General features: G+C 41.8%; 1 protein-coding gene across 1 annotated transcript in view; it reads right to left on the bottom strand.

The window, feature by feature from the left end:
- Window positions 1–25,583, bottom strand: part of gabrb1 (gamma-aminobutyric acid type A receptor subunit beta1) — an 84,211-nt gene that overhangs the window by 15,809 nt on the left and 42,819 nt on the right. Inside the window, exons 5-7 of the mRNA XM_036516704.1 lie at window positions 11,983–12,065; window positions 4,298–4,432; window positions 3,357–3,509 (exon numbers count right to left, since the gene is read on the bottom strand). Coding sequence (XP_036372597.1) covers window positions 3,357–3,509; window positions 4,298–4,432; window positions 11,983–12,065 — 371 coding nt within the window. The remainder of the gene's footprint in view (window positions 1–3,356; window positions 3,510–4,297; window positions 4,433–11,982; window positions 12,066–25,583) is intronic.

The following is a 25,583-nucleotide window of genomic DNA, read 5'->3' as shown; positions in this document are numbered from 1 at the left end:
CAAGGAGCAGTTGTGTAGTAGCACTTTATCTCCTGCGGCTTTTGTGTTGCCTTTATCTTTGCTACCACTCAGACTGCAAGTAATATACAAAAAAAAAAACATCTCTGTGACTCTGTATGGACAGCTGTTGTATAGAGGAGTGAATATCAGTTAACCCCTGACACTGCTGAAATGGATCTGACATCAGGCATACCTATGATCAAACATGTCGAATGGCCCTGATTCAATGTGGTACTGGTCAGGCATGCTCGCATGTGTTCAGTAAAAACACGGTCAGTGACTGTGATACATGGTCATGCATGGTCGTGGACGGTCGTGGATGGTTGTGGCATTCCTAGGTGTCCCTCTAGCTGTTCTTGTACACTGTCGTCCACCTCCATCTTTGCTGTATGTCATTGTTATAGAACCAACATGCATGCAATTGCTCTCTGGTGCAGACCCCCCCACCCCGAATCCCGAATCCCTCCCAGCTAGAAGCTGTCTCTTCATTCTGAGGCTTGATCTTGCCTGGGTTTGGTCCTGAGCTCCTCCCTACAACTTTTCAAACGATCCCACTTGCCAGAGGGGATCTGCTTGTAACTCATACACAAGAACCTTTTCAAAACGAGGATGAGAAGAATTGCTGTTCCTCACTCCCCCCTCAGGGGTTTGATACATAACGGAACACAACATTCATTGTATCCCCCTGGGGGGTGGGATGTGCGTTTAATCGGTACATAAGAAAACACGAAGCATTTTCCTACACGGAGGCCACTGTTGCTTTCCTTCCCCATCCACCGATACATGAAACAATCCCTCTGTAACCAGCCAAATATTCACGGTCCCTGAGAGCTTATCATGCGTTAAGACAGGAGATATGGTGCAGTTTGGTGTGTGTTTGTAGGGGGGCAATTTGTGTGATTAAACTGGAAGAGGTAATGATCTGGAGTGTCAGGGTTGGGTAATATCAGAGATATGCCTGAGGGATAAAGAACCAAACAGTTTCCAGCCGCTGTTTTTACAGGGCTTATGTAACGGCTTTCATCCAATATTCACTTTTAACGCATGCCTATATCGCCATCCACTTCCTTTTGCCATTTTTTACTTACCATTTATTGAATTCTAAAGCTCAACATTTATTAATATTTTCAGCAGAACTTCAGGAAATCAATGCATTCATCATTGTCATGTTTTCATATTTGCAAACTCCTCAACTTCAACAGCATACCAACCAGGAACCATCCATCTAATATACAAAATGTGCAATAACTTCGACTTCTGTTATAACTCACAGTGGTAGTACTAGCAGTCATAGTACTACTACGAATACTACTACAATGAATAGTATAGTAGTACTATTAGCACCAGTAAGAGTAGTGCTATTACCACAAATGCTGTTTTGACTTTTCTTAGGCTTCATTTATTAGGGGTGCTGCTTATCAGCAAATATGACTACCAAGTACTACTTTGAAAAACACGTTCTCTCTTGCTGTTCAATTTCACTCATAGTTGTTAGCAGGTTCCAACCCTCTCAGGAAAGCTGGGAGAGTTATCCTGAGAGACCCTCTGTGTTCTCACACCGGACTGAGTCTGGAAGAGGATCTCCCAGTAGAACCACCAGAATGAGTTTGGAAGAGAAACACCATCTGTTCTCATACTAAGATGAGTTCAACCCAATGCTAACAATTTTATATAAGCCCTTCTAAGAAAACATTCTGAAAATACTGTAAAACCTATAAAACAAAACAGGGCAAATATTTTGTTGGAAGGACCCCATTCGTACCCTCAGCCTTGTGTAAAAACCCCATATTAATGAACCTTGTAACCCCCCTGTCCAAAGTTCATGCACTGCGTGTTCAAACTGAAATTTTTGTCAGGCATTTAAATTATACCAGTGCAGTGAAGTATTGATTATATGTCAGTAAAATGCCCTCAGTGAACTTTAAGAAAAGGATACAATTTGACAGACTGTCTGACTGACGCCTTTCTGGTGGTGGATGACCAGCACCTAGGCTTCTGTGTATTCAGCGTGGCACGCCTCTGTTCGTGTTAATGACAGGGGCAGGATGACTGATCTCATAATTCTCTGGGCTGCAGTCAGGTAAAGTTGTCACCTTGAGAGGGCTCTCTGCTCTCAATCTGCCCTGCACTCCAACGTCTTCACAGGCACAAGGTCACCTTGGTGACCGTAGCAGTGTGTGTAGAGATGCTGCTGCATGGGAAGCTGGCATGTCAGAGGCACTGGATGCCATGTTTGTCAGAAACCCTCTTAGGAGGTGAGTTTCGACATAAGGGTCTCTGTTATTTCTAATAACACCTCATTTCTAATAAGGTGCTGTAGCTATACCCATTGCTTCTTAATGGAAGAAACAATTATCATGCTTCTTACTGCACGAATTCTAAATCTGATGCACACACAACCTATTCAAATAGGATACACAAAACCATTCACTAAAGAGTGAATGAGCCACATAGTGTTTGCATAGTGTAAATGTGTAATTCTATTAGAATTTCATTTTCTCAAGCAGGTGTCATAACTTTATCCTATTATAGCAAGCATTGGACCTTGAACAAAAATATTTAGACCAAATTTTATTGTCTGCCTTGCAGCTATGAAAAATGTTATTTCCTAAATGACAAAAAAATGCTTATTTTTGTTATAAATCAAAAAAACGCATGCGTAATGTTGTCTATTTTCCCTGTTAAACATTTTTACATTTAGTGAACTATGAAATACTAATAGAACTGAAAAAATGGAAAGTAGAGGTTGTTAGTGCCACAAGACAACACAGTTCTGTCATGAGGGTTTGCTTGTTTTGTGCCAACAGAGACTACCACCACTTATCTTGGAAAAGATATATGCACATCATTTACAGCTTGGATTCTTTTGGATGTGTCACTCATTGTAGTTTACTGATCACCATGTCTCCTGATTGCTCTTTCAAATGAACGGTTAGATGTATTAATTTTCATATCGGCACAGGTGACCAATCACTCGACTCTAAAGTTCAACTATAACGCACTAACTTATCTAAATTTTACCACAGCTTTTTAGCTAGCACACTATTAAATGATATGAGGTTGTTCTTGCCAATTATTTAATTTAAATAAATCACTCATGGGCAGAGTAGCAAATGGGAGGAATCCACATTTGTCCCTAACTTTGACTAAGAATAAATGCAAGTGTGGTTTTTTTCAATGGAAGCACGATTTTTTTCATTTCAATTTTGGAAATTGCTAAATTCACCAAACTGTTCACTTTCAGTGTCAGAGCAACAAAAACCATATCCCCTCCTCTGTAGATAAGGAATGAGCAGAGTATGGAGAAACCCAGGTCCACAGCAGATAAGAAGTAGGGACTGCATGGAAACACATACCCAGGGCCACCCTGGCAGCTGACGCATCGTAGTTGATCCAGAATGAGACCCAGGACAGGATGGTGATCAGTGTTGAGGGCATGTAGGTCTGCAGGATGAAGTAGCCAATGTTTCTCTTCAGCTTGAAGCTGAGCGACAGCCTGGGATAGGCCCCTGGGAGGGAAGCCATCGCAAACACACAATGAATGAACAAATAGGCAGGCCCATAATGCAATTCAGCCGGTGAATAAACACAGAGAGAACTGAATGGAATTGCTTTGGCACGCTGTTATACAGAATTACAGAGGAGAGGGAGGAGCACCAGTGCAGCTACACTGATGATGTATTCGTCTGCTTTAATTGCGAACCTTGGCAGATATCTCAATGAGCTTCAAATCTCTGATTTAAGGAGCAGCGTGGTGGAGTCTCAGTTTGGTAAGAACCATGTCTGTGTCATGCAACTAAGTCCTCTCTGCATAATTATGCTCCTTTTGTCTGAGTCAGGACAGGACCCTGCGTAATCGAGACTCATGACAATGATCTGAGCGGCAATGACGAATCGGACAAGGCCTTTTTGAAGCTCCACAGCAATTCCTATTGAGAGGGTTTAGTCAGAGTGACGAAATACGAGAATTCGATTACTCTGACTTGTGTCTCGGATCCTGATTCACAATTCCTGTGCGCATCTCACAGAGCATGTTGGGAGGATATAAGCGAGGAGAAATCGAAATGAAAATATTAAAAATGCATGACATTAAGCACTGCTACATTTGTGCCATCCCATATAACAGCAACATGCATAATTCAGGATTATAGCGCCTTATGTTGACGAAACGCTGCCCAGCACTAACCCTCACATGCGTCTTATTACAACCCTTGTGACCATTTACATACACTTGATAAACCATTAATGATCCCTATGGAAACGAGGAAGTGGAAGTGTGTTGGTTATGGAATCCCACCTGTTGCAAACACCACATTCTTGGACAGTGTTCTGTAGTCAATGATGGAGAATTGGGGAAGCTCAATGTTGTCCACTCCGGTGACCGAACTCCCACCCTGCCAGTAGAACTCGATGTCATCAGTGGTGTAGCCATCTGGAACAAAAAAGCAGACAGGGTTACCCTTTACATTAAATTACACTATACCAGTGTAGTTACACATTAACGATTACAACGTAATTACTGTGCAATTGCTTGTAGTTACTCTTTTGTTACTTATTTATATATAGCATGTGACTAACTTATACTAAAGAACCTTATAAACAGTAATTACTATGAAACTAATGTACAATACCACGCAGTTACAAGCACTTACAGTATAACTACACAGGTATATGTGCATATGTGACTGTAGCATGTGAAAGTGTTCCTGGGAAAAGTTGTGTCATTTGGAAGAGGACAGTCTTCACATTTTCTCCACCTTGACTGGGATGAAGTCATGTTTAAACGGCAGGGAGTGAAATGGTCATTATTATCATAGTGCTGTGCAGAACTATCCTGCAGTCTCATGTGATTGAGTCAGCGCTCTCCAGGTCCAGCCCAAGACAATCTCAATAAAGGACACTTCTTGGCTCAAACGTATTAGCAGGCGGTTGCTATAGCAATGCACTTCATCTTGCTTTGCCCCATAATCAGGATTAAGGAGGAGTCCACATGGACTAATTTCACATGTGCATCTGTGTCGTTTTACTTTAATATTATTGTATTAGTGTAATGAAGGTCCCGGTCTCAATTAGCCTCAGATGACTTGAATCTGCAGTATTGATTGTAAACTGTGGCCCCATTGTGTAGCTCCCTGTGCTACTGGCCTTAATGCCTAGCTACCCACTGATAGTTAGAACAGACCTCGACAAATCAAAATAAGTGTCTCCATCTTGCAGTCATGGTGGCACAGACATGGTCTGATGGCTGCGAGACCTCGTTCACTCTGTCCCAGTTTGGGTAATTTTGTAATCCATGCATTCTTAAAGAGGGCATTTAGCTTGACCGAGAGCAATAATACTTTTCAAGGTTAAACATTAACTCTTGATGGTAACCACAGGCCTCAAGTTAATGATTAAAAGCACACAATCTGAACATTGAAAAACAGGTGGGTATTTCAACTCATTTGGGACGTTTCCATCATAGTGTGGGGCATCTTGTTGCACCACTAAATACCCTGAAGTATCCTTTGACAATGTCTTTGCACAATGTAAATGTGCATCATGTGTATATGTGTATTATAAGAACATAAGGACCTTACTACCTTAACGTAGTGCTGTCAGCATAAAGGCGGAGCTATGAACCAAATGTTCCATACCATTGAACTGTGAAGATGGGAGTTTACAGGGACCTTCATGGGCTGGCAATTCCTTCCTCCATATGGAGTTTGAAAGGTTGTGTCCTATCAGGTACTGGGTCCTCACTGCTTGCCCTAATAGGCTGTTTCCCTTGAATATATCACTGTTCAGGAAGACATAAACCTCTGTTCCATCTAAGGCCAAGTCAGTCTACCCTTCCGTTTGGACACTGTATTCAAGCGAGTCTTCAATTTAGTTTTTTTTTTCCATCAATCTCTATGGCTGAAAAAATGATAATCTCAAGCAACAAAATAGATAAAGAAAGGAAACACTCTCTAAAGTTACATCCAGTGATTTCCATTAGCATATGAAACCTGACAATCAATCAATCAACTAATTTATATATGCATACAGGTATTTTGATACATTTTGATATAGCGCTATGCATATAACTAGCTGTTACATAAAGCTATAGACAACAATTTGTTTTACATGTCATTGTAACATTCACATATTTAGTAGAAAACATATATAAAAAATCTATACAAGAAATGTTGATTTACAACATTTGTTGTAAATGTTGATAGAATACAATATATGCATAAGCCTACATATATGAAAGTGGAAACATCTGATAGATGTTTTTGACTTCAAAGTACACTTCTTTACATGATTTTTTCATGCATGTAAAAAATAAATCGGGCAACTTTTCTTGATGTCCACAGTTATGAGATGATGGCATGCAGCTGCTAAGAGGACCCTTGTGTGTGAGCCATGTTCCCTCCCAACGATGCACAATGCCAACACAAGCACAAGCCCCGCGTCTTCTGGGCCGAAAGTCTCCAATCCCGGCATGACCAAACCTATTGACGACTACAGCTGTTTTCACAATAGCTGGGATATTGGATTGGACATGCTGTAGGCAGCATCCAGGAAAGGGAAGGAGTGAAGAGGAGGCTTAACCTCCGCAGGCACACACAGTGACGGCCACATCCTGGCCAATGCTGGTTCTCATTTCCCAGCTGGTGAGGGAGATGAAAACCTGCAGCAATGCCTGAAAAGGCGTTTGCATTTAATTACAAATGAAGGACTATGAATTTTTAACAATGCTTACTTGGTTCATCAGTTTCAGCGAAAGAAATCAAAGACCACTGCAGCGCGTTGAAAGCGACTGACAACTGACAACTGACAACTGTGTTTTTCAGGACTGGGATTGTGAAACGCACTGTGTCAGTTACATACATGCATGTAATTTACAGATATTGACATCCCATTGCATTCTAACTGCCATATGGAAAAGGATGGAAAAATGTGCTGTTGCAGTAGATATTCCACTGCCCTAGCTACATCTCCTCATGATTAAGATAATGAGCTGCTAATAACCAGTGCTTTCATATATACTCCAAGCATTTGACACCCAGCACAAGGCATTATGTTCACATAGCGGTTAGGTTAGTAAGGCAATGTACTGTAGGTATTACCGCAGTAGCCCATTCCCTGGGGTGGTTGTTGGGCGGATGTTTTAATCGGCCAATTCCGTGTGCATCGAATCTGAAGTAATGAAATTCCAACCTGAAGTCAAATATGCTCCCTCCGAGTTCCTCCTTACCTGCTCACAGCTGTTCTTGTTTGAGAATAATGTCAATCTCTGTGACTGTTGTATGTACTTTGTGTTACATGACCATCTCATGCATGCATTGAACGCTCATACAATGGAGTGCTATGTCAGTGTAAGACAGATAAAACATTTCCTTACATTGATATTGTTTGTGGATGGATATGTAGCATTTGCAGTGTAGCCACTGGTGGCCACCATCCTGAGAGATTGAGCCAACAAGGGGCCTAAGACTGTGAAAAGGAAGGAACTCCTCAAGTAATTAAAAACTATTTCCCTGTCTGCCTGAAACACATTTCTCTTCCACTTCTCCAAGAGGATTACAACTAGTCATTTAAATATTCATGCTGAATTAATTATTGAGGCGACAGACGTTCCAGGATCCAGGAAATCACTTATTCGTGAGTTTCTAAAAATAAGAAAGTGTTGAAAATGGTGAAATCACGTCCGTATCCCACGCTGCACTGAGGGAAAGGTAGAGCCTCCTTCTTCCCAGGTTGTAAAAGAGGCCACAGAAATGTGTCAAGTAGCAAGTTAGATTAAGTAGGACTCATATTAACCAGTAAGCTCATATGCTTTCTTTACAAAGCTGAAATAAAACAATTTCTGAACGCATGTGGTGTCCCTGAGTTGGATTACCAATGTAAAAGTTAATAGGGTAGGAATCCCCATAGCAAAAGTTACTACAGCCTCATCTCTCTCTCTCACCTGTTGATTACAACATTTCTCCACGAAAAGAGAGTGACAAATATAACTGAGTGCAAATATACTTGCTGGGTTGTAATATAAAAAAAAGAGGTGATGGCTGCATGAAAGCCCCACACTGATGAGTGTTAAAAGACTCCAGAATTCTCCTCCTGTGCGCTCCCTCGCTGAATTACCTGCGAGGCAATAAAAAGATGTTATTCTAAGTAGCCGGATGGCACGGTCTCCTGAAACAGCAAATTCCACTTCAGGCTCTATCTCCTCATCTTCAGTGAGAACTGTAGGATTCTGCCAGACCCCCTTTTCTCCCAATAGGAACAGTTTTAATTAACGCATTGTTCCCGCCGCATGGCTGAACTCTCAGTTATCTTTACAGGCCTATATAACAGGGCTGTTCTCCTGAGTGAGTCTTGATAGGGGTTGGTAGGGGCGTGCATTCATAACAACAGAAGACTGTGCTTTTTACAGCCAGTTCCAATAAGGAATTTAATAAACTCTTCCCTGGTGGGTCTGCTGGGAGCACGAGAAATTGATTTTTAAATGATACAGGAATGCAGCAGACATTTGGGACTGGTAAACCAAATATATAAAGAAATAAAATAATCACTAATCTACAAGTCAACAGCCAAGTCATCTTCTATGTTCTAGTGCACTGTTGTGCAGGCAGATTCTGAAACAAGAAACAATTTGAGTGAGTTTCAATCATATTACAGCTCATGACTGGAGCAAGGCTGTAACCCAAACCCCCCTTCTGAGGGTTCAGTATACCCGAAATAGTGACACTGTATGTGTGAACAGAACAGCACAGGACCTATCATTAAGCAAGTGAAGATTTAGCCTCTGCAGTCCACATGACCTGTGAACTGATCTCATTTGTTAACTAAAAGCTCAAATTAAATTTGTAAACCAGGAACATTCTGTGGAGTTACTGCTTAATGATCACTCTGTCTTGTTAGCTTAACAGTAGCTGGTTGACCTTGCAGTGTCTTCCTCCAGTTACCCTAAACTGCAAGACATTAGCTAATGCAATTCCATGATGCTGTGATGTCCAAACTGTCAACAACAATAAAGTCAAAGCTATCAAAACTAAAACATGAAAGGAACAAGACATCACGATTACTGAACTCATAAACGAGTCTTACTGAGACTGAAATGTATTTTTGTCTGGATGTAATTGATATATTTCTTTTCTGTCAACAATTTGGGTTCTACGACTGCTGTGGTTTTGGGTGGGAGGAGAGGGACATATTTTGCTTGGGTTAAATTTGTTCAATATTGTTGTCACTGCAATTCACACAAAGCTTCCTAAAAATAACCCAGAGCCATTCAGGCTCTCTGAAATCAACATTGCTTTCCCCTGATATAGAGCACACATAGCATACTAAAAAGCCTATCCTCTCAGGAAGGTAAGAAACCTGACTGACATGTTAATAACAGTTGTTGCATTATTTTTCTATCACACCTAAACAGGCAGTCTGGTGTTCATATATAGCAGATGATACTGTTCCTTCGTTATACTGTAGCATAAAGATCACTTTACTTTCATTCCCACTAGCCATTATACACCAACCCTACTAACTAATCAAACAATACCACCAACCCCAATTTACAATCCACCACTGCCACCAAACTACTCACCATTACCATGTTGGATACCTTGATACCTACTAATTGTAAAGCATACTACACCTTCTGCTTATCCCCTGTTAGGAACAATCATGAATCCAACCATACACAAGACATGCTGCAGTCTGAAAATGCTTGTAATGTAGAATAATCAATATTGTGTTTTAAACCTAGACTACTGATTCTGTGCAGCGAGGTAACAGACAGCAGGGGTGAACGATGCAATTTCATTGCGAAAATAGCCTCCATCCTGTGTGGCTAGGAACCTTCCTCACAGAGACATACTGTGTGTAACATGTGTTTCTTCTCCCTTTAACAACAGAGGTATGGATAGCTGAACCCAGCCTGGTGAATGGCACACTGGGAGATTGAGTTCTCTGCCAATCCTATGTGACCTGGCCACAGTTCCCTCCAGGACCACCACTGATCCCAGCACGCTAACCAGAGTGTTCTCTCAGCTGTCATTTGGGGTGGTTAGTGAAGGGTTTGTTCCTGTCAGTAAGGGGGAATGGGGGTGAGGCAGGTGAGGACATTCATGCTGTCAGCATAACTAGGACAGTGGTGAGTACAGTCACCACTGTGCATATGCCAAAGGAAATAACAGACACTGCCATAGTGATGTCATCATATTTTTGCATTCCTTGAGCATGATGGGGGTACACTGTGAGGTCATCATTGTGTGCAATGCAATGGAAAAGGAGTGACAGGGCTGCGCAGTGAGGTCATAGCTGCACAAAGTGAAAACAGACGGGACTGACAGGGTTATACTGTGAGGTCATCAACGTGCACAATACAAAGGGAAAAGGTAAAAGGGCTACACAGTGAGGTTATCACTATGGTATGGATCATCACTGTGTTATTGTTAAAGATATCATTTTTACCATTCTTGCCATTATTATTAAGAACTAGATCAAATAAAATCCTCCAATGTGTGATCAAATGCTAAATTACAATTATTTGCAATATGTGTCTATAGCCTGTATAATCTGCACACGCACTTTGCCTCATAGTGGCTTTAATGCCACACGTGATATTAAGCAGAGATCAGAAACGGCAGCCCAGCTCAGGTTTTTGACTCATGACCCATTTGAGGTATTAATTTTTAAAAATATGAGTGCGGAGTACTTTACTCTAAGACACCGCTCTCATGATAGGCTGGAATGACAGGCCCAGAAAACTGAGAGCACATGGCAAACATTCACCTTGAAGTGTTCAATGATTAAGAGCAGGTCTCATTTCACCCTTGCCTCTTTACAAAACAAATATCTTTGTAGGGTACACCAGAGAAAGGGATTTCTAAAAACAGATTGTGAGCCTTAACATTCTTTACTTGAGAGTTAGTCAAATTCTTCATCTTAAGAAATGCAGCTAGACTAGCGTGAGCAGAAGGGGGAAACCACTTCTTCTGTGCTGGGAATGACTGCAGGCACCTCGACGAGTTAACGGCTTTGTAAGATTTTCCGGTGAGTCAGACTTCATTTCTTGTATATGTTGTAAAACGTTGCAATTAACATTGAAAGCCAATTTAAATTTCAGAACAAGACCAGCCAGAAATATTTAATTGAGCTTGCAAATGGAAAAAGAATACGGAAAATATAATTTCATTTGTGTGGTGTTTGAAATATGTAACTAATATGAGGTATGTTTTTATAATAAGAATAAAATAATCCCCTTCAACTTCCATGAAGCAGTGGTACACCGTATGTTTACCGTTTCAGAAACTGCAATAGTTAGCTGTGACAGTATCAGCAAATTGAAATAACATGCTGGATTTCTTCTGTATCCACCTGTTTCCCTCAGATACTATACCATCAAACCAGTTTTCATACTCTTACATTGCGACTGTGGATGTTTGTATGGTTGTGGTTGTACTGCAGCTGCAGTTCCCCTAACCACATGCTTTCCTATCAGCCCTCAGTAGCGCTGACCATGGCTTTGCCAAATAAAAGGGTTTTCATTCACATAACCCCCCCCCCCCCGAAGCTGTTAAAGGATAACTGTTCAGTGTTTTCATGATCAACACAGTGGCTGACAACAATATGACATAATGGTTTCCTTGGGCATATTAAGTTAAAAATTCTGATGTAATCAAATTTGAATTGACATTTTTAAGTACACCAAGTAAAGTGCCGAATGACATTTTCATTTAACACTGATATATTAAATTAAAAAGGTGTCAGTTTCTTACTTTCTGTGTTAAATATGCAGTGCCATTCTACTCCTCCCACTGTGTCAGTATGTTCCCGTTCACAGGGAAAAAGAGCCAAAATGAAAAACAGTCTAGGTCTCTGGTCATGTTCCGCATTGCTTTGAGTGGGCCATAACTTTGGTTATGGTACTAGACCTAAGGCATGCCCAGTGCAGTGATTTGGGACACTGGTAGTGATGTCATCATTGTTCACAGTGTCAGGTGGACTCACAGCTTTCAATCTCCAGGGTGCAGTTCTGCTCATCCAAAGGATATCTGCGTAGATCCATCATGCAGGCGGCTGTGGTAGTGATCCTAACAGAGGGAGAGAGTGGGGGAGGGAAAGACCAAGTGAGACAGAGCGGTGTTTCTCGGCCAAGTGCAAAGAGCATCACTCAGATTAAAAGAAATTTGCCCTGAATATGAGAACCACTCATAGACTGGGAGCCTGCCATTCCTGCTTTGGCAACACAAGTATACACTTGTCACGCTAATAGAGCCAATTGAATTGAACTCAATTGTAGAGTTAAGACAGAATAAATTCTGTAACTGATGAGTTGTATCTGTCAAAACGTTCAACAGGATTTACAAAGCAATGAAAAAGCAGAGGGTAAGGTTCAGGGCACAAAGCAATAAATGAATGAAGACATCATTCAAGCACTCAGAATGGGAGTTTTCAGCCATTGCTGTCAAGCTCTTTCAGTGTACTTGGAAAAGAGTACCTGTGGAAAACTGTTAAGTTATGACATATTACATGATTACACACACACACACACACACACACACACACATACACACACACACACAAACACACACATACAGTATGTACACACAGTTCGGACACATGCACGCTCAAATGCACTGTGTTCACACTTGCAGAGAGAAACACAAATTCAGTATACAAACGCAAATATATTTGCAATCATGCATATACATATACACAAAAACATGTGCACACACACATACCATAGTTCAAACACATATATACGCTCTCTGTTTCTCACAAACACACACACACACACACACACACAGGTACTGCAGATACCAAAAAACCCTATGAAATTGTATTCATGTCCAAAAAGTCCTCGTTACAGACATGACAGCCAGATCAACTTGCGTTTAATTCCCAGCTCAGGCCGTTTCCTCTCTCATCATGGTCCCTGCGCCGTGTTAGCTCCCAGCACGCCATCCTCATCAGAATGCTTCACCTCGGCCCGACCTCTCGCTAAAGACGGATTAAACGCAAAATGCTGGCTGATGTGGGGATTTTTGAGTTTGCAACCCCTTCGGCCGGGGCGGCCAGGGGAATTTGAAGTGCTGCACTTTTGCATACCCCTTTTCCTCCTTCCTACCACACATCCCCAACAGTTGTGTTTGTTCTTTTGTGTGCTCTTGGCCAGGAAATGCTCGAAAGACTGCACAAAACTAAATCCAGTCAGAAAAACTTGCTCCTCTGTAACCCACAGAAATTTTAATAGAGGAGCTGCTTGTCGGCCCATGGTTTCACGTGAAAAATAGGGAGCCTTTCACATCAGCAAGGAAATGAGCAGAGGCTCGATGGTGGCCCTCCCCTCCCTTGAAATTTTCCCCCCAGATCAATTCGTGATTGCGGGGTTATTTGACAGGAATGGGCATGAAAGTGACGGCAGAAGAGGGGTGAGGCTGCTGGAATGCAGATGGATGGAGGTTTCAAATGAGGGTGCAGACACTGGTGGATAGTGCTCAAAGAAAATGGGCTGGATTTCTCCAATAAAGAGGTACGCCACATATAGTTATTTTCACATCACACTGTGATTTTACTGTGTGCGTGCCCTCATGCAGAATGAGTTACACTGTTCTTATTTTCCCTGAATAAGGGTTCAGTATTAACTCAAGAGGTTCAGGGTGCTACCTATACACAAAACCCTGCCCCCTCCCACCACACACACACACACACAAAGTTCAATTTTTAGTTCTTCTAACCAGATTGATTTCTCCTTAGCAAGCTACATAGATGTAATAGGCCCATTTCAATTTAAATGCATACACCAAAGCCATTTTTTCCCTGCCTGGAAATCAAACTGGCGGCTTTTGGGTTAGGGGAACTGCTCCTTACCACTACAACGTCAAGATGTGGATCAGGGCCCCTATTGGTGTGTTTAAAAATAGAACTGGATAAGCTCTCTGCTGACACTCTGTGAAAACTGAACAGGGGCACCCAAAATCTTCATCACCCCATTGGGACCCAGATGTACAGAATCCTGTGTAAAATGCATGACCTGCTGTATGTGTTTTAACATGCAAAATCAGTTTTTTTTAGCTGATGTGATATGTTCAGTTTGTTAAAATGCTAATTATTTTGTGTTTTTTCATATTCCATAGTTTCCCACGAGTTTAACTTGAAAGGCTCCAGGAAAGGGGGACAATTTTCCATTTTTTCATATTGTTGTTTTCTTGAAATGCCCATTTTGCTGTGCTTCAGTGCTATGTAACAATATGAAAATGGTGCTACTGCAAAATAAAGCTTCTTTGATTGACTACTTAATTTAAAATGGGATGACTTCACTGAGTGCGACCAGTGACCTCCTGTTGTGGTAGCTCTTGTATTAGACCTGCAGCTGTGAGGGAGTGACCTAAACCCCCACAAACTCTTGAGATGTCTGTCCATCAGTTTGAGTTGCTGCATGCCATATTAAATAACGCATTAATATACTCCACAGGGGCATCTTAAAAACAGACTCTGGGTTCTGTTAAGAGGGGTTTATATCCATGTCACTCCACTGAAGCGCCTGTTTAGACGCACTTTTTTCATCTCCACTTTTGATAAAATGCAGGCTGCAGTCCAGATATTAGGTGAGAAGGGCAAGCTTTAAAAAAACCCCTGTTGATTATGTAAAGTTTTTCTGAGAGGAGATGGCAGAGCCAGAATGGCCGCTGGGTGCATGCGGTTTCCACCGACTCCACAGCGAGTGGATGACATCGCGGGCGACAGAGGCACCAGCTGGGCCTCCCTGACACAACCACCTCGGGAAGTCTCCTTGGAGCAGCTGTGCATTCTGGGCATGCTCAGCGCAGGCACCTCGCCCAGATCACCGTGAGAGGTCACAGCAGGTTTCTGGTTCCATTTAAGAAAGCCCGGCGTTATGGTGCCATTTGGATAGCTTGGGTGATCCAGACGTTATAATTACTTACAAAATGACTATAACAAAAAAAAAAATCAGCTCTACAATCTCAACAAAAAATATGCTTAACTTTAGGGATCCATCAAGCATTAGGAGAAGGGGCATACAGCCTACCAAAAAGAATCTGGGTGTAGTTCAGACCTGTTTTCACAAGAATCATGTTTTCAACAGTTTACTTCTGTCTTTTTAATACTGTGTATCCAAACAAAAAGTACCACTTGGACACATTCTGCTTGCAATTTTCAACAAGAAACAATGTTTCAGACAGTTACCAAGCTACAGAGGGAATGGGAAAGTGACAGTTCTGACACAGGTGCCTTCATCAGAATGACATTTTAATTTGAACAATAATGATGACACAATCGTTGCAATGACTGGATGGTGACATTGTCAGGAACATAAAAGACATACTCTAAAAAAGGATCAGAACTGTGTTGTTTGAACTTTAGCGTTTAATATGATTCAACACTGTGGTCCAATCTGAGCTTGAAATGGAAGCTTTCTGATAAAAAGTAAGCTAATAAGCACTGGAAAACAAACAACAGGGGTAGTGCCAGAAAAACTCTACATGGGGGATTTACAAATTCCTGGTACACCCAGAAAGCTTCCTCTAGGTTTTATCCTCTAACAGCGGAACTCAAGGTGTTGGTGGAGAGAGTTAGAAAGCCCTTGGTGCCAGTTCTCAGGAGGTTTATCGTCTAGTCTGGTCCTGACATTATTAACCCTGTGTTGTCCAGAGTCTGCTGTGGGGTTTAGGGCAGCAAAAGGCCGACCCTTGAGCAAACACAGCAAACTGAGCAAACCCAACAAGCAGGATGTGACTGCCAGTCCGCCCAGGGACAGCTTCACATCCCACAGGCTATGGCCCCTTTGAAGTACAGTTTCTGTCTGAGCAAGCCTTCCCGGCTAGAAATAGACTCCCACTCTCCTGAGCCCTAGAATACAACAGACTGAAGACACACAGAGAATTGGACACACACACACACACACACACACACAAACACACAGAGACTCTCTCTCTCTCACACACACATATGAACACACACTTTCTCACTGACTGAAAGCTTGTGAATGGCTAAACATGATGTGAATGGCTCAACCACTTTTTTTTAACATCAAAATGTTACTACGGGAAATAACAAATCATTCACACCAATGGCCAGCAGATCTGTCCTTAGGGAGGGAGGGATGGAGGGAGTAGATGCAAAATAGCTACCTAGCACACTTTAAATTTCATATTATCTGACATTTATTGTTAATATACAATGTTCTTAATATGTTTAATTGTTTGCTAGCTTAATATAAGCCACAAATTTGTGCAATTATATAATGATTGCTATGCTCGAAAAGCAAGTGACATTTCAACCCTAGTTGGATAACTATCTTTTCCAAGTTGTCACTGATAACACATGGTGCTGGGGGCTTCAGTCTTCTCATCTCATCCACATGCTGCCAGTTGGCACCAGTTATTTCACTAGGTTGGTATTGTAATAGCCTCAACAGTTCCAACACTGTTATCGGCCTACCATTTAAACTCAGCTAGCAGGCCAACATCATAACTAGCTAATTTTACAAGCTGGCTACTTAGCCCCACTAGCAGGCATAAAACTATTTTTTTTTTCTGGTGACACTCTTTCCAAGTTCAATATAAGCTAGAAAAAAGAAAATTAATGACTAGTAGAACTAACTTAAAACAAGGTACGTGTTGATAATTTAATTTACCCAAGTTTCTGGGGGAGATGAAAATTCCCCTGTTAAATTAAGCATTGTTTTGTTTTCTTGTTAATTTAGAACATTCTAGAGCACAGGATATTGCCAGTCGGTTAAAGTTATGCACAAAGGAGTTATGAACAAAATGTACTTTTGTCATCACTCATTAAACCACCAGTACTTGACAAGTATCTACTGTATGACTCTTGCGACAAACTCCCTTTCCTGATTCAATCTCTACATTCACGCCAGCTCTTCAGAAGCAATACCGAGGCCCTGTTGGTTCTGTCAAATTAGAAAAAGAAACATTAGAGTTTTAATTGTGCTCATTAGGCAGGGAGACGTTCACTAATTGTAAAGACCCGAACTCATTTTCCTCATTCCACTGATTGCGATCGTCTTCGAGGGGGTGTGGCAATCTCCCGATTAAATGGGCGGGGGTGGGAGACTCACCGAATCTTCATGAATATTAATCCCTCTCTTCACAGCTAAACATTCAGCTGTTGCAGATATGCATTTTTGAGACAGCAAATGCATTAGAAGGGAAGATTAATAATAGACAAGAGCGAGAGGGAAAATAGGACAGAAACTGGATAATGCTTGATGCGGCACTTCAGGGCGAACCCTGGAGCCAGAGTTTGACAGCGAAGTCACGTGTGTTTTTCATCCATCACTTTTAAAGCAGCAATGCGGCGCATCACCAAATATTGAACGTTGCTTCGCTTTTATTACAGTTTAAAAATGTTTCAAGCGGTGCACATTCATCTCGACTTCTGTTGCATTTTACCTGTCCTTTGGATGTGCTGTTAATCAGAGAGGTCATTGGAGATACAACCAGCCAAGGGCAGAAGAGGAATGAATTGAGTTCATCTCCACACACGTCTGTGCGGTTTGCCAAGCTCATACTGTATTAATGAACTGATTTGGGATGAGCTTTCAGGGTATAAACTTACAGTATGCCAGTACAGGGAAGCACTCAAAATATCCTAGAATGCGTCTTTATTCCTGTCACTAAAATCCGTGCCAAAGCTGCGTGATGCTGAAGAGGAAATGGGTCAGAATTATTAGCAGATAACAGGACATTAGGCAAGAGTTATTGGGCACATATCCGCACAATGGCATACGCGTAGTAATTGAACAGCTCTGCTGGCAGACAGATAAACTGAAAATCCAGAAGTGATCACCCTTTACTGCCCATTTACTGCACCTTATTTTCTAAATTGCTCATCTGTCCAAAAAATTTTTTTGGATAGACTCTACAATGCCCTAGAAAGAGAAAAAAGCTATCATTCATGCTTCTTTTTTTGGAGGGGGGCATAGTTGGGCTAAAATAAACAAGGTTACACCCTTCTCTGGGGACTCCACAGATCTTCTGGATGTCATTGTCCGGACACATCTCGTGTTCACCACAGGGTACTTATCCATCTGGGAGGTTGGGAAGTTGCACAAGTCTGTGAACGTTTTACTTGCACCAACATCAGGCTGAACACGACTCAAAATTCAGTCTGTCACTCTGGGATTTGCAAATGGTTGCACTGTTTGTCTCAGATCAGCTACTGCAGTTAGGTGCAGAATTTTTAGGTACAATTGGGCCTCTGAAAAAAGCGTTTACTGGTTGCATGTGTCATGACATGTGTTGCCTTGGTGTGCCGAGGCCCTTTCAAGCTTTTGCAACATTAATTGCAGAGGCTTGCCCGGCAAATTTTGGGGTTCTTTAAGGCAACCTAAATATATCCCATTCTGGGCTGTGCTGTATACACATAATAGTTTTAGTCAGTGAATTATTCCCTAGCCTGCAAAGTGTGAATAATTTCCGAACTCGCCATGAAGCCGTGAGAATTGTGCGAGAAGATTAAACTCGCAAAATGTCACCGTCACATGCTATTTCTGTCCCCCTCGTGGAAGCCAGGAGGAATTTTAATCAGTCTACCCTTTCACCGTGCCCCTCTTCCTTTACGGAGGACACACTTGGGGGGGGGGTAGAGAGCGGCTGAGTGAGCCGCCGCCTCAGAGGATTATAGGGGAGGCACCGAGGGGTAGAGCCCGCTCTGAGCGGTGTGCTGTGGAAGGTCGACCCTCGTTCCCAATGCCACGCACCTGCGCCTGCTGCCCAGAGCAAAGCCACATGTCCATGCACATGCATGGAAAACATTCCCTTTTCAAAATGATTAAACAAGCAGCTCATCATATATTTTAATGTATGTGAACTACGCACTTTACAATAAATATGAAATAGCACAATTATGACTATTGGCATTCAACTTGACTCAGTGTCATCTCTACACTTTTCATAGATGTTTTCTTTCTTACTGTTGTGATGAAAAAACATATATGTATATAACATATATTTCTATATATACTATACATCTATGCTTCTTCATCACAGCAGTAAGAAAGAGGACACCTTGCCAAAGAAAGATGTGGGGACAACACTGGAAAGTTGACTGCCAATAGTTATAGTTTTCATATTGTATTTTTGGCCTGACCACAAAGCAATGACATCCTTTTTTACAATAGCATACCACCTGCCTGCCATTAATGCACATGACAGCATTGCAATTTGGCTATGACTTGAAAGGAGGGAGAGGTTAGCATTCAGATCAGAGCGGAGTTTAATTACCGAAATTGGCGATGAGCAGCGGGCAGTGAGAGGAGTGTGGCTGGAAAGGGACCGGCCGGTATTTAAGGTGCCTCCCGGGGCTGTTTGCTGAACCCTGCTGATGTGGCGAGTTTGCGGCCAATACATCACCTGCCAATTTGGAGGGATAAACCCACTAATCCCAAAAGAAAAGGGTATCAATCATCTGTTTGGACACCCCCCCCCCCACCCCCTCTTGGGAAGTGCTGAATAGCTGTGTTCTTCTTTTTGGAACCTGTACCTACCCCGCTCCACCCTTTTCAGATGAAATCATTCCTCTGTTTCTATGCCTTTTATTTCATATAAACCTGGCTGTGTCACGGCAACATCTCTGATGCCCTCTGGTTGCTAAGCAGCGGGTAGTCAGGCTCAGACAAGATGCGAGAAAAGAGATAGAGTTGTGTGCATGTGTGTGTGTGTGTATGTGTGTGTGTGCATAACATAGAAAGTGTGTGTCAGGATGCTTTTAACCATGTGTGTTTGTTTGTGTGTGTGCAAGAGAGAGAGTGGAAGTGTGTTTACTGTACAAGCTAAACTGATCATCAAATTGCAAAATGAGTGAAATGTGAAATGAAATTGAAAGTGAAATCAAATTGAAAAGTCAAGTGAGGTCCATACTGTCTGCGCCACAGTCATTGAGATCATGAGCAATTGTGCTTTTTCTTTTTCCTGCTGAGTGTGTGGCAAGGTGGTCAGTTTGCCTCCACATAGCAGCAAGCACTTGAGCCAGGAACAGACTGTTCATCCACTCACAGCACCTGAATGCTCTCTCCAAATGCTGGGATTTAAAGGATGCCACGTCTTCTATTCAGAGAAACGCTCTAGAGGTGAGAATGGGCAATAGATCACTTCAGAATAGGCCATAGGCAGTAGAGAATATCACTGTGTACATGCAGGTCATGTCTGCACTTCAATTCATAACATAATGAACACAACAAAGCTATCTATCTGTCCATCTGTCTGTCTATCTATCTATCTATCATTAGCTGATTCTTTTTTACATAACTGTGACTGGTGTAGCATCAAAGAACCTGTCATGTTACATTAAATAGTTTAAGATGGACTAGATGAGCATTGAATATTATTTTAATATTATTTCTCAGCTTGCATTTATGGTTGATTCAGATTCAGGTTGATTACCGTGATGTCATGTATAAATGGAACATTAGCTTAACCCTTTACTGCCTTTAAATTATGTTGCAAATTCATGTGCAACAACATCACTGCAAACTGGTAAACATATACAGGGATTAGCACCTGCTGAAGCAAACAAAGCAAAGCAAAAAGAAAAAAAAAACAACAAAAACACCTTCTGAGACTTCTGGCATGTCAAAGCAGTGCTCTGTTCTAAAATGACATGTTTATTGCCAACCTTGACTACTTTACCTTTGTATCAAAGAAAGCAAAATCAAAGAAACAAAATGTCTGCAAGTTACAACTTAACTTTGATTTATGTGGGGGCCTTGTCACTCACAGCCGGCTTGACAGCTAATTTAATGATGCTATCACAACCAAAACAGCACATGCAAATGAGAGCGCAATGACAGATACGATAAATATGGCATGTTCCTTTACAAACCGCGGTGTCAGCAAAAGGGGTCACAGGGGTTTCAAGGTATCAAACCAGTAACCCAAATCAAAATCAGATGTTATCAAGATCAGATGTTAGAATCTGGTGATCTTCATTGTAACTGGCATGCTTAGTTAATTCTGCAGAAACTTCAGGATAGTTATGGGATAAATTCTCTGCCTCTTTTGTGTGAAGCGATACATCATTTCACTGCTGTTGCCCTAGCCTGATCTCACGTGTCAAAGCACCTTTGTGTGCAAAAAGGTCTTGCTGATTCATTTGTCCTTCCTCACCGAGCGATTATTTTCAGAGTGTGCTGTCTCATTCGTTACTGTGCTGCAGGCCACACAGGCTCCTGGGCAAGGGGCGGGAGGAGGTGCGAGCACAAGGAAAGTTAGCTGTTGTGATTGGACCATGGCTCTGGAAGGTAACTCTATCACAGGTTGGTAATAGCCCCTAGCCCAAACCCTTAGGATGTAGTAACCCAAACTGAAACAGGGTGACTCTTTCCAGACCAGAAAGAGATTATCCAATCTCCAATCCATCTGTCTGCTGGGTGGGCTCGTGTTTCTCGACTGTCACATCACAAGGTCACGAGTGGCCAGCGAATCAGTGTTGAAACTGATGCTGGTGGCTGTTTGCTGCCTCATTAGAGACCGCAGACCTTTGAGACCATGCCATAACAGGGTCATTGAATTAGCTGGTGACAAAGGTTTGCCCTAATTTTCCATGCCACCCCAGCACAGCACAATGATTTGACCCAAAAAATCACTTTGATCCACACGTGAACGCTGTCTGCTCCACCATGGATATGAATCAGACTGATATGCCCATCTGCATGATATCTGACCCTTGAGAAACCTCAGACAATCCCCCTCCCTTTTCTCCCCAGGCTAGAATCTGAGGTATCAAGAAAGGGGATTAAAACATAAATTATGAATGCACAGAGGCCAGAACATTGACTGCAGGGACTATTTCAGAGTCTATCAAATATGCTTTTTTCCCAACTCGGATGAATCCACCTTTACGTTAAATTGAAAAACCAAGAATGCCGCCATCTCAAAATGATTTTCCAAACCTGGTGTGTGCATACTCAAATAATGAAAACTATGCTGTGTGTTTACTTTTTTCACCCTGGATATTTTGAGCCAGACAGCTGGGAGGTAGCTTCCAAAGCTGACCATAGATATCCATTCACAGCAGAACCTCAGCAAAGGACACAATAGACCATGGAATTCAATTCCAGAGAATGACCACAGACATTCTGTTTATCCATGTTAATAAATACACAATAATAAAAAGAATATCAGGGCAGCAACTCAGAAAACCATAGAAATCAATTCAAAAGGAAACTCAGAGAATGATCCCAGATACTCCATTTGCTCTCTTCATCTGTGATAATGAATGTATAACAATGAATAGAATATCAGCTGAATGATGCAGAAAACCACAGAAATCCATTCACATGAGAAACCCTGAGAATGACTTTTTGAGTCAAACTTGGGAAGAGTGTAGACAGAGAGAGGACTCGCTTTCCTCTTCGGCTGGAACATGGTGGGTGGCAGAATGTGACCAAATGCTTTCCAAACACAAAATGCACTTAGATGACCTCATTACTGTCAGAATGGAGAGACGCAAAGTTGTGAAAGAAACAAATAAGGGAAAAAAATCAGGGACTCTTTCCATGACCTGAAAAAACACAGTTCAGCCCCCTAGTATCAAATACATATACCACATATTCGCAATGCTGAGTCATTTCTGATAATCTTGTATTGGCTTTGATGACCTTCTGCATTAGGATCTGTGCGTTGAATGGAAAGGAAGCCTTTAACTGCGGGAGAGGAGTGATTGAGGAGGGGGAGACGCCACAACCGAAAATGACGCAGTGCAGATTTTAATGCAGTCCATTTTTTTCCGTGGAGGAGTTTTCACAGCCATGTCAGGAGTATGTATTAACCACTAACAGACACAGCAGTCAGCTGAAGGGTACTATTGCATTAGCACTGATAAGATAGTGAGCAAGGGAGAGAGTTGACCTTCCCACGCTAGGAGCTTCTTTATTCACGGGTATACACCAAACATTGACTAAATTAGACACTTACACTACGATCTCCTGTTGATCAAAACCCATAGCTCAGGCATACCATATGGCCATTCCTTAAGTATTGAACAAGAGAGAGAGGATCTTTCTGTGGCTCTGCTGTGAAGAGACCATCTCTGGCAGGCCTGTTGAAATACAGCTATACATAATATATCATTTTTGTCTCTTATGGATATTTTTCTGAATTGTTTGTCTCCTTGTCAATATTGTCCTAAACTGTGCTCTCTGACATTTTAAGAATTATTTTATTGAATATAAACAGCATTTGAATGTGGCTGATACGTCTAACAGCAGTCTCTTTCTTGAACTTAAATTGAAAACTTAAAAAGGAAATTAAAATGTGGGTTGATGGGGTTGAAAAACAAGTAAGCAGAGAAAAGTTAAATTGGTTCCAGCTAGAGTGACAAGGTAGATTCAGCGGGAAATGGTCAGATTAAAGCCATTGATTTGCTTTAAATTTGAAATTAACGTCTTAAGATCTTAACTGCAGTGTGAGCTCAATTTGCCCGATCTTAATCAACGCCTGGTGTGGGCCGTGGGGTATTGATTCGAACATCTCAATTTCCCTTTCAATGGCGGCCGAACAAGCCATTACAAGCGCTGAAATGCTGTGTGGTCCGTCCGCGAGTCTCAGATCAACATTTCATTCTCTCTCCCCTGAGAAGTCAGGAGTGTGGTTCTCCACAAAGCTTGGAATGACATTGGCGTGACTCGGTGCCGTTTCGCATTTTCATACAAGAGAACCAGGCTAAAACGTCTTGTGGATATTGTACAGACCCTTACTACCCGTACTAGTAAAGAGCTCTCTATTAAAACTTTGTTCCTATTTTGAGCCAAACAGACAAGTGGAAAGCAGTGGAAAATGATTGCGCTATAGTGGTTAATGTGTTCGTAATTGTCTATCGTATTGCTGGCTTGTTTCTCTTTGCGCTGTTGCACACTGTCAAGAACACATTTACACTGTGGGTAGTGTGTCCTGCTACACAAAAAACTCACAACTGTTTCATCTGTTACTGCCAGGTAATGAAGGGATTGTGTGATGAAGTCACAAATTCAGTCTGCCTGCTTTGTGCATGTTAATGCACAAATAATTATATTAAGTATATAAAAAAAAACTACTGAAGGTAAAGGCAAAATGGAGTCCTATGACAGTGTTGTTTGTATTTACTAGGCTGTGAGCAGTTAGGCTATTAAGAACAGCCTGACCATAAGAAGTGATATCTGTTTTGCTGTATGCGGTCTCACTGTGTACCAATTCAACGGAGGGAGGTTATCAGCTGTGACAAAAGCGCTATTAAAATGATAGACTGTTAAATTGAGGCCATAAAAATTTAATCCCGACTCGTGGAAACAGTTGCCACTTCATTTGCCGTGGGGCTGAGGAGGAACTGTTGCTCACATTCCTTTAGAGGGATGCGGAATGTTGCGGAATCAAGAATTCATGAGCTGTTCTGTTTATAAGGCCCGAAGTTACAGTTGAGTAATTCTGAATATCCCTGCGTTTTTAAACTTTGCCCTCACCAGTTTCTCTCCTGAAATATCCTCTCATGGAGATGCAAGCTCATCGCTTGCCCTGCATCCGTTTTGGTTGCGCTTTTCTCTGGTAGAGCAGCCCCACAGAATGTGGTAAAGCTGGTAGATGCAGCCACTACAGCAAACGCAAATAGTTTCGTTACTGGTGAAGAGCAGTATGGGAAAGACACTTTTATGATAATCAGATTATTAGGCTTTTATGGTGTGTCAGTAATGGGGGTGTGGAGGAGGCAGATTTGATTGTGCAGCTGTAATTGATTCTGTTCAAGCATGTCTGAGGTTCAGCTGAATGACAGGACAGGGTTTGATGTGTTGCAGTGCCTGGGCCTTTCCTGTCTAGTGACAGGGTGACAGGAGCACCCATGTGGCAGTGTTGCCCAGACTTGTGGGGGTCAGCTGCACATTGTTCATGAGCTAGGAGAGTAGGTACTCCCACTGTACTGAGCTGCCCAGTGAGGGACACCCCTTCGACATGGCCCAACTCGTCTCCATACATCGTCAACACAAAGTTCTGTAACACATGTAAGCAAATAACCATACATTTTTGGCCTTCCATTAGGACATCTTCACAAACCAGTACGGTGTGAACAACAACATAGCACTACTTCCGCTTCTTCAGTGATTTGTTCTCTGTTACTAGGGTACAATTGATTCTCATTTTCCATTCACTCCATGCTACAGTGAAAACCCCATGGAGAAGTTGATTTGGAAAAAATTATGAAGGCACCTCAGGTCTGAACAGTTGGTTCTAAATGCACAACAGACACACAGCTACCATTTGATTCAACGTGAATTTCCCTGTGATATCTCTGGAAACAATAAATATAAGGAGCTTGAAAATATATTCATTATTTTTTTTTCCATTGGAAGGTCAAGGTCTGTTTTTTTAGTGTAGCATTTTTCAGTGTGAAAAGAAAACTGAGAAAGACATAAAACTAAATTATCAGAAAGAGATTTAAAACAGCCTGACTAAAATCAAATATCAAAAATATGAAGGCCAATTCAGCAGCAGTCAAAAATTGCTTCATTTCATTTCAGATTGACCTGGCTAAACTGTGTCGCCGTATTGAAAGCGACAACCATTGACACCTCAAAAAAAATTCTCACTCTCAATCTCACA

The sequence above is a fragment of the Megalops cyprinoides genome, chromosome 22 (genome assembly GCF_013368585.1).
Source record: "Megalops cyprinoides isolate fMegCyp1 chromosome 22, fMegCyp1.pri, whole genome shotgun sequence".
In the NCBI taxonomy this organism is placed as follows: domain Eukaryota; kingdom Metazoa; phylum Chordata; class Actinopteri; order Elopiformes; family Megalopidae; genus Megalops; species Megalops cyprinoides.
The sequence above is the reverse complement of the archived record's forward strand: the minus strand, read 5'-3'. Positions and strand labels throughout refer to the sequence as shown.